Source organism: Verticillium alfalfae, genomic scaffold, assembly GCF_000150825.1.
Source record: "Verticillium alfalfae VaMs.102 supercont1.9 genomic scaffold, whole genome shotgun sequence".
NCBI lineage: Eukaryota > Fungi > Ascomycota > Sordariomycetes > Glomerellales > Plectosphaerellaceae > Verticillium > Verticillium alfalfae.
Genome location: NW_003315030.1, coordinates 1193658 through 1203239, shown reverse-complemented (window position 1 = coordinate 1203239; position 9582 = coordinate 1193658). Strand labels below are relative to the sequence as shown.

At 56.5% G+C, this 9582-nt stretch overlaps 4 protein-coding genes across 4 annotated transcripts in view; 1 reads left to right on the top strand and 3 right to left on the bottom strand.

Moving 5' to 3' along the window:
- VDBG_07320 (predicted protein) overlaps positions 1-555 on the bottom strand; it is a gene marked incomplete at both ends in the record, with an annotated part of 1044 nt that extends 489 nt beyond the window's left edge. The window contains 2 exons of the mRNA XM_003002703.1: positions 109-166; positions 372-555. Coding sequence (XP_003002749.1) covers positions 109-166; positions 372-555 — 242 coding nt within the window. The remainder of the gene's footprint in view (positions 1-108; positions 167-371) is intronic.
- Positions 556-3246: 2691 nt separating this feature from the next.
- Positions 3247-4137, top strand: VDBG_07319 (predicted protein; the record flags this gene model as incomplete). Its single annotated transcript, XM_003002702.1, has 2 exons — positions 3247-3298; positions 3857-4137. The coding sequence occupies 2 exons, from the start codon at positions 3247-3249 to the stop codon at positions 4135-4137; spliced, it is 333 nt and encodes a 110-aa protein (XP_003002748.1).
- Positions 4138-6520: 2383 nt separating this feature from the next.
- On the bottom strand, positions 6521-6871 carry VDBG_07318 (RPEL repeat protein; the record flags this gene model as incomplete). Its single annotated transcript, XM_003002701.1, has 1 exon — positions 6521-6871. The coding sequence occupies one exon, from the start codon at positions 6869-6871 to the stop codon at positions 6521-6523; it is 351 nt and encodes a 116-aa protein (XP_003002747.1).
- Positions 6872-8758: 1887 nt separating this feature from the next.
- The window catches only part of VDBG_07317 (predicted protein), a gene marked incomplete at both ends in the record, with an annotated part of 2722 nt that continues 1898 nt past the window's right edge, over positions 8759-9582 (bottom strand). Inside the window, one exon of the mRNA XM_003002700.1 lies at positions 8759-9492. Coding sequence (XP_003002746.1) covers positions 8759-9492 — 734 coding nt within the window. The remainder of the gene's footprint in view (positions 9493-9582) is intronic.

The window sequence follows — 9582 nt, the reverse complement described above, 5'->3', positions numbered from 1 at the left end:
CCCACAGCTGTCATGTCCTGTCCGTCAGTCATTTGATTCTCTTCCATGCCACCAACGGCAACGGTGGGGAGGGGGGTGTGATGGTAGGGGAAGCGCGGATCAACGAACCCCTTGATGACCTGACCGGCGCCAATCTTGACGTTGAAGGGCTGGCCGCGGTTGTAGCCTGCGCGAACGGAGATTGTCAGTTCATCCATGATTCCCTAACCCAGTTCTGGCAGTTCGCCTCGCTGTTCCAGTTCCAAGCCTGTTGCCGCCGATTCGGGCAGACAACGTGGGGTGGTTAGGCCCAATTGAGGCGGGGAGAGCTGGGGGCAAGGGCGGCTTTCGGGGCGCCAGCTGGGCAAAAACAAGGGGCAACGATCACGCACTGGCATCGAACTCCTTGCCGCCGTCTTGCAGGCTGCCGCGGTAGTGTACGCTGATGCGATCGCCCTTGACGGTCTTGCGCTCGCACTCGACCTCGAGCGTCTTGTCGATCTTCAGGCCTTCGGCGGCGGCGAAGCTGAATGCTGTGGAGGCCAGCAGGCCAAAAGAAAGGAGGGCACCCTGCATGGTTGCTGTGGGTGTAGTCGGTCGTCGGGAGGGGAGATGAGTCGGTTTCGGGTCAGGGCGACGGGGTTCAGAAAGTCGTAGGAAAAACGAGGCTGTCTTTTTGATGTCGTGATGGATTGGAGGAGGACAGGTGTTGGTTGATTAGTAGCGACGTCGCCTACTGAGGGTCGTAGTGAGGAATGGCGGGGCTGGAGATCCCAAAACGGGAAGGAATGCCGCCAAGTGTGGTTTCCCCACGTCTCACCGCCTTGTATTCTCGATTGACCAATGATGGCGGTTGACGGCTGCTCCAATGATCCGTCGCCCGATCCAGGGTTGGTCCACAGTTTCATCAAGGGTTCTTATCTCTTATCAGAAGCAGTCAACCTCTGACGTCAGCATCCTTCATCACACAATTCGTCCATATCATCTCAGGGTGCTGTCACTCGGTAGCAGCTCTGTCCAGGCTGGAGATAGTCCGCGTGATCAGGGACAGGATGGAATAGCTCCTCGTGAGGCCATCACCTGACACCTTCGCCTCGCCAATTCGACCCGGCACTGCGCGTAGCCGAGAAACTGCTCTTTTTTCTTCCATGTCATGGCGGAACAATTGCCTGACTTTGTGGCGATTGAGGCCTCACCGAGAAGTATCCCAGCACTTCACATGCATATCTTTCTCATCTGATATCTGAGTCAAAATATGGCCCAATTCACTGTCGAGATTCCTTACTCTGCTTCAGACGACGTGCCCAGCCGACGCGCCCATGGCCCTCAACTCGAGCCTCTCCTCGGATGCATCCGCTTTATTGGCTGGCGGAGCACCGAGCGAACTCGTCCCATCCCCGTCCGATCAACAACACCAGGCTGCACTTCACTGAAAGGGCGAGGCGACTGGCTCCACGGTTGACAGCGGCACAAGACCCACACGGGCAACAGCCAGCAAAATGGACAACAAGCCAGACACACGACAACCAGGCGACCGGAGCCTCAAACCGAGAGTGTCTTGTGTCTCTTGTGTATGCGTGCTCTGTTCCTTGCCAGGCATGTCTCTGACGCCCCAAGTCGGCCCAATCGGGACTGTGTCCTGCCAGATACAGTCCGATTCTAGGCACCTCAGAAGCGACCGTCCTGCCTGCAGGGTTGAGCCACTCGGCATGCAGGTTTACAAAGCAGCATGCAGCAAGCCGACATCCGTCGTCCAAGTCGCCCGTGCGATTGGGCCTCATGGCACTGCTTGACAGACGACACGCTGACGCTGCCGTCCAAGCTTGCATGGCCGCCGTGTGCTCAAGGGATGAAGGGTACAGCTCCACGTTTGACAGCCGAACCCCCCCCCCCCTGTCGCCCACGCCATCATCGTTGACTGACCATCGTCGGATGGTCCCGTCGAGTGGCCCTGCGCTTGCTTGCTTTCTGTCTGTTCTCCGGTGAGACAAGAATTTTCACTTGCTTTGTTTTTTCCAACCCCCCATCCCTCTCATCTCTGCCTTTTTTTCTTCCCAGACGTGAAAAAAAGGACGTTCAGGCATCCTCGTTGGGCATCGATGAGTCAGGGGCCACCCATGCCTCGAGGTGTGACTTGGAAATTGTCCCCAGGGGCGATAGGAGCACAAACCCAGAGGCATTGGAATGGAAATTCCCCAACGAGCCACATCAGCCGCGCTGGCGGAGCCACAGTGGTCGTCCCGAAGGGGATGTAGCGCTGACGGCGCTTGAGGTAACCAACCAGGACGGCAATCCTGTCAGGAAGGCCAGGTGACTGGTTGAGGCCACCCGAGACGGACAAACGGACAAAGGGTGATGAAGACGAGTGATTGCAAAGCATTCGGCAGTGTAGTTTCAATGTTCAGCTTGGCTTGGCCACGAGGCTTTCTCTAGGCAGAGGAGCGACTTGAGTAGGCAGCAAGATCCTTCCGCTCCGCTCGACTCGTCCAGACCGTCTGTACGTGGTGTTGTCTCCCTGGTTGTCTATTGACGAGAAGGGCACTTCACCTGGGCACGGTACCAGGTGGGACACCTCGACCCCGGACAGGGCAGTCAGCACACCTCACAGGGCAGGCCCATAGCGGTACGGCCCCTTGGAGCGCACCGCGCTTAACGGCCCCTCCAGGTACCTTAGGTACCTACCTTGAGGTAGGTAAGGTAAGGTACTGAGAAGCTTAGGAGGCAGACACTGGAGCCGTCACAATTGACTTGCCGATCCCTAAAAACCGGCTGCCCACTCCACTCTTCAAGACACTGCCGCGCCCACCCATTACATCGTCCCAGCCAACAGCCCTGGCTTTTCCTGTTTCCTGTCCCAGATTCAAGCTCCGTCCTCCCGCCTTGTTTGGCTGCGTCGTATTCCGTCCTAGAGGTACCCCAAAGTCACCTTGAGATTCGCCACCTCCGACTTGCGACGAATATGGCACCTCCCTTTCGACCCCTCGTCCCTCCCTCGCCCTTCTCCTCCCTCAACTAGCGGCTTTCGTGCCTGACGGAACGGAGAATGGCAGACCCTGCATTCGCACTGGAATTGCCAAACGTGCCCAACACGAGCCAATGGGTGCCCTATGTCGCCCTTTTCGGTGTGTGCCTCTGCGGCGACCCCACCCGCTTGGATTCCAAACCTGGGTGTCCCTGTCTTGACGGTCACAGGCAGACAGACAGACTCCTTTGTTCCCTGACTGAAAGGGGGGTCAGGGAAGTTGGGTTGTCGTCGTCGTCGTGCTGATGGCGGGTGTTTCTGAGGCCGCGGCGGGGACACCCATGCCTAACGGGGCTGGTTTGTAGAGTTTTGGTTTTTTGGCAACCTTTTTCCTCTCTCTGTGTGTCTTCGGTCTGACCATTGTGTCTTGTATCTGCCTTGCGCTTGCCTTGTCTTTGTCCCTCTCGGCGGAGTGATGCCCCCCCTTCCCACACCCCCTCCACCCCCCTCCTCACCCCTTCTGCTTGGGTGGTGCTGATAGAGGTCCACGCGTACCAGCCTACGTGAGGGGTGAGGGCGCCCGGCGCGATGTTTGCGACCTTGACTTTTTTCCTTTCTATATATAACCTCCTCAACCTGCTTCCAGTTTCTCGGTCTGGTCTTTTTGTTGTTCATCGGCTCTCGTCTACAAGCACTCTCACATACAAACATACATACACACAAACACGAATATACAGAACCATCCAGCTCCAACTACACATCAACACCACATACACACAGACAAAAAGGCATCCGCGGTATCACACCAAAAAGCACCTGTCACCAAAGACCAAAAGAGAAAAACCTTTGCAAACCCTCGCAAGCAAACAAACTCAGCTGTCACACTTGCACACTATCCCAAAAGCCGCAAACAAGACAACATGTCGCGCTACAACTACGCCAACAGCCCCGTCATCCACCAGGGCGCGGCCTCGATCCGCTCCTCGGCCTCCTACTCCACAACCTACTCGGGCGAGAGCAGCCCGCGCAGCTACCGCTCCTACTCTCCCGCCGAGACGATCCGCGAGCAGCAGTACGCGGGCGCCACGAACGGCAGCGGCGTCGTCGTCCACAACGGCTACAGCGGCCACCATGACCAGCGCTACGACCCCACGCCCAAGTACAGCAACCCGAACCTGGCGAAGCGCAAGAGCTAGGCGTTCTTTTCCGCCTGCTCTTTTGATTCCATCATGGACTTGCCACAATAACATGTAAACGGAGAGCATTCACTGGCGTTTTTTCTTTCTCCTTTCTCTTTCATTACTTGTAGGGGGGCAGGATATCTGGCATGGCATGGGCGCAGAAACGACGGTGTACGGAATAATGTCGCTACGGCATGTGGTTTGGGCGTCAGAACTTCACACGTTGCAGTCGACGAAGGAATTGGAACCGAGCTGGACCTCTCATGTCCATGGAATGGGCGACTCTCTGTACCACGGGCGTTGGGTTGAAACTGGGCAAGAAATCAGGTTGTGCTACCACTACATGTAACTGTACTACTTTCCGGGGTCTCGAATTCCATAGACAGTCTACCTTATTCAAACTTTTTTCTTGTTTTTTTTTCACTTTTCCTGCCCCCCATCGTTGCATATATCTCATAATGGAAGTTAATATTCTTGGAATTGTTCATGCGCGTTCGAGACCGCCTCCTTATCCGGCGACGCGAGTGACGCACATGTAATGCACGTCCAGGTTGCGTTGCTGACCGCGTCCGATGACTGGCTGCTGCCAGGCACGCCAATGACCGGGCCGCACGGGAGGTGCGGCCGCTGCCCTCTGATGTGACTCCCGGTTGCAAAATGTGCAAATTTTGTGCCTTCTTGCTATTCTCGTGTCTATTGTTGCACTCTCGACAACATCCTGGTGGGGGACATAGCTGATCGTTGGAATGGTGAGAAATGCACCTTTTGTCGTCATGGACGTGGGGAAGTGCTACACCGTCCCAAGCTGGGCGTGCGCGGCGGGCAATGATACGAGGTTCCCACAATGTTACCATTGCATCTTCTCAACAGCTGTTATGTGGAGAAGGCCAGCTGCGGTGGATATGTATTCGTGTTCTTTTTTTATCTTCTTTTGTATTCGCGCCCGGATATTTGGTGAATGTTGAGGGAAACGAAACGTGAAAATGTTTATTGTACTTGATAATTCTCTAGTGTACGCGTGTCGTTGGGAGGCAGCCTGACGTTGCATTGCCAACTGGGAATCCCCAGTCACGCATGTAAGAAGTAACTACATGCACATCGGAAGCTTGTAGCCTTACCATGAGGTCCCGTCGAATATAGGACCGGGAACTCGTTGCGGGAGTTGGCTGGCGTCGGTGATCTTCCCGCTGAGCCGCCCGCCTGTAACACCACGACGGCTGCCTCCGAAGTGCCACGCACGCGCAGCATATTCCCGACGACCTCCACCTGCTTCAGTAGAAGTAAAGCGTTATAGCATTAGTTCGTGATGCATTCGACAGTTGCGAGGTGTCCATTGTCTGATGCATTGCCTCCGGCACGACCGGAGTAAGACGGCGCGCTCCACTTCTTCCACTTGCGCAGGTGCCGTAGCGGGGCTGATAGGCAAGTACTCGTCCCCGGCTCCATGTCTTGTTGCATGTTCAAACTGAAATGTGCGGCGAGGTGTGAGTGTAGTTGTCGCTGCCGTAAAGTCTATGCCTGAGTTCTACACATCATCGCTGCGGCCACCGTTACCAACAACGTTTTCAGCTGGCATTTTTTCGAGCCGCGGCCGTTGCTTGTTCATCTTGTTGCAGGTTGCAAGCCAGCCACCTGCGTTGAGACGATCAGCCATATCAGTCCTGTGAGGCTCTGTTGGAGCCTCGTTGTGGCTATCCCCTCCATTCACGAGGCGCAGCTTCTGGTCAGCTGGAAGGCGGCGAGTTGGTCACAGGTCAGGCTCACAAGAGTAGTAGGCTGTGCCACGAGGGCTCGACCGGGACATAATGCTGATGAAATGAAATACAGCCTCGTACTACGCATAGACAGGTCGCTGCCTGGGACGGTCGAGTTCTGAATGTCAGGAGCTTACTCTCTCGTCAAGCCGAGCCCCTACTTCCACCATAGCCGGCAGGCTTCCGCCGTGGATGAAGCAGCAGGGCGGTTCGCTCAATTGAACACTGCACCGGCACCTTGCTCATCTGACGTGAGTCGAAGCCAACTTATGATCGCACTATGGGCAAGCTATTAGTCGTCCATCCTGGCTTCTGGGTTGGGTAGTTGCTCACCACCGCCGGGCGACAGGTGCACCAGTCCTCAGGTGCTTTTGCAGGGAGGTACGTCGCTGCAAAGACGCGTGTATCGGCAGGTACAGAGACGGAAGTCAGCGATCAGACCACCGCAGACGCAACGCACAAAGAACGCAACAAACAGCCCAGGCAGAGTAAAATGCAACAGCCCATTGCAACGGAGCGTCATATTGTGTGAGTACGCAAGTGATAAATCCAGTCCCCAAACACCATTTCCAGCCATTCAATCCTTGACCATCATTGATGGCCCCCTCTGTCGATTAGGCCCCCCGCAATGACAGAGCACGTAGTTAAGCACCGCCTTCCCTCTTGGCATACTCCTCCTCAATGGCCTCCTCGTACTTCTCGTCGGCGGACCGCGGGTCCTCGTGCAGCACGCCGTCCTTGATGAGCGTCTCGGGCGTGGGGCGGTGGGAAATCTTGTCGTTGAGCGAGTCGGCGCGCATGTGCTTCTCGAGCTCCTTCTGCTGAGCCTGCAGCGAGGGCGCGGCGTGAGAGGAGGGGAGGATGTTCTTCTCGACGAGCTCCTCGCGAGCCGGGCGGTGCAGCAGGTGGTTCTCCAGCGAGTTCTTGCGGTCGGAGGCGCCGGGGCGCGTCGGGGAGATGGGTGTGTCGTCGACAGGCTTGGTCTGTTCGGCCATTTTTGTGATTTGGGGTTTCTCTCTCTTGTTTGAAAATCAAAGGTAATTTGCTACGTTTGGTAATTTGGAGTGTATCTGCGTGGCTTTGTTGGTGTTGTCAGGTTGAGTGTAGTGGAGAGGGGAAGGTGTGAGGGGGAGGGGGAAAGCATGGCCGTATTTGTAGCGACAGCTGGAATGAGGTCACAGGTCGGTCCCCTCTGCATCCCCGGCGAACACAGGCATTGGCGGGCATTGGCAGGACAATCAATCAGGTGTGGCCAGTCAGCTGTCCCTGTTCTTGTTCATCAGAAGCTAAAAAGCTGCTGCTCATGCTTGAGGAGCTCGAGCTCCTCCTGCAACGAGCTGATCTCCTTCCTGTTCCTTTCGCTTGCCCCCCTCTTTCCCATACGGTCGCATTCCGCGACATGGTGCGAAACTCAGTGAGCTTCACCATCCATCGTTCGCACCCATCCATCTCATTGACACTCCGCGATTTCCATGCAATGTCCCTGCTACGTCCCCTACAACGCCTCTCGTTCGCTCTGAGAGCGGGAAGGTCTTCGTTGGAGGTTCAGCGAGCATCCACCAACCTGTTCACGTCGCTCCGACCCTGACGCCTCTCGTCGACCCCATAGGGCCGGGAGGTTTTCGCCAGAGCAAGGCCAACGGTGACACTTTACACACGACGCATTTATGCATCTCGTCCCCGAGTGTCCATGGTCTCCGCCGAACCACTCTCTCAGTACCAGCCGCTTGTCGACGATAGCCCCAGCAGGTCACTTCGCCTCTCGCGAGACGAAGGGAGGCCAGTATTCCTTTGGCCTCGGACGCTGGCACTCAACCTTGATAGCCCCAGCTTGTCGTCCCAAAAGGGCGAGGCTGGTATTCGGCAGGCCTCAAGAGGTGCCAGCTGCGGCTGATGATCTGCCTTTGGTGTTTGTTTGCCCGTCCATTCGGGCTTGATCGTCGAGATCGATGAGCGTCGGGGAGCTTTGTGTTGGTCTTGGAGCTCTGAGCTCCAGCTCCCGCGCCAGATCCAGCGCCAGCGCCATCGCTGCTTGTTCAGTGGGTGAGTGGAGCAATGGGCGGCAATGCAGGGCGCTGGAGTACCCCGCAATCGTCATCGGCCAGCCAGGGTCAGCCTAGGAAGGGGCGCCCACGGCCGAATCGCGTCTTTCCTGCTTGGATCCCTGCCGCGCCGGGCTGCGCTTGCCTCATCGTGTGTGAGTGGAGAGCAAGAGCTTCCCGACCGATGATGCAATGGGCGCTGCCGGGCTTTCCTGAGCCTCAGGTTCCTCTTGCATCGCAAACGCAGTTGTGAACAGAGTTTTCTTCACACCATCCAGAATGGCTACCATGCCACCAGCCAAACTGCGACAATGCACCAATGCCGTGCAACATGTGCGATAAGGGCAAAAAGCCAGCGGCTTTCGAGCTGTCAGCAGACCTATTCGATGCCATGAGCATGGGGAACTTACGAAGCACGATCCTTGTTTCGCTATCCATGGCGCAGGCCGATTGGTTATGTGCCATACAGTCGTGGACAAGCGCCGTTCTTTTACACACAACGCGCATTCTGAGGGCCTCCGACGCCCTGAAGAATATTTCCTCCGCGAAACCGAGCGCGGCATCCATCTGACCGGCTCGCTTTCGTCGAGTGAGCTGAATGAAAGCAAGGCGTTCTTTTTGATCCTTTTTTTTGTTGTGATTTCAGTGCTGTATGGAGGCATTTCTTTCTCAACATGCGGTCCATGCTGTCATCTGGCCCGTAGGCTGAAGCAGCAGCCAAATTTTGAATGGCGTCTTCTGGTGATCGAGCAATGGGATGACAAAATGAACCTAACAGGATCAAAAACCGGGAGAATGGGAAAAACGTTGAAACAGGCACGAAATCAAAGACCGCAGACTTCAAACACCAGAGGCAACGTACCACCCCCACGCCTCAACAATCTCTTCATCGGGCTCGAGTCGGATCATATTGGGGAACAAAGGCCGTCCCTCAAAATCAGCATACATATCGTACACTGACCTCGCCTGGCCCGGGTCGTCAATGTCCACTGCACGAAACTCGATCTGCGCTTGCTCGACCATGACGTCGAGAACCTCCCGGAACTCAGCCGCCAGCTTGAAGGCCTTGATGAGATCGAGCCTCGCCAGCTTCCACGAGCGAAGGCTGTTCGCCCAGGGCCGAAGCATCTGGGCGACCTCCTTGCCGACAATCTCGCCACGCATGGTCGGGCCGTCCCGCGGCTCCGAGTGCGGCTCCAAGACCTCCGTCAGCAGGATGTGCCCGACCTTGCTCATGACGCGGAAGAGAACGTCGTCGGCCGTCTCATCTTCGCCAATCTCGTAGGTGCACTCGGCAAGCCAGTCGGCGATCACAAATTGCCTCATTTCGGGCTCCCAGACGGCGGCCTTGTCTCCGAAACGGTCGACGCCGTCGTGGTTGCCGTCCCACTTGAAGCGCTTCGAGTCGAGGGTGCCGTTCAGAAGCTTGATGAGGTTCCTGTACGTGCTCACCCTGATCACTTCGTCCGGCGGCCTGTCGTCCTGCGAGGAATCCGAGTCATCGTCGGAACTTTCCTCTTCTTCTTCTTCTTCGTCATTGTCATCTGCGGCACTAGCAGATTCGGCGGCCGCAGCTGCGGGCATGGGGACGGAGACGGGGGAGGGAGGTTGAAGGGGAAGGGGAACTTCACCAAAGACCGGCCCGGCCTGCTCGCTTCCGAGAA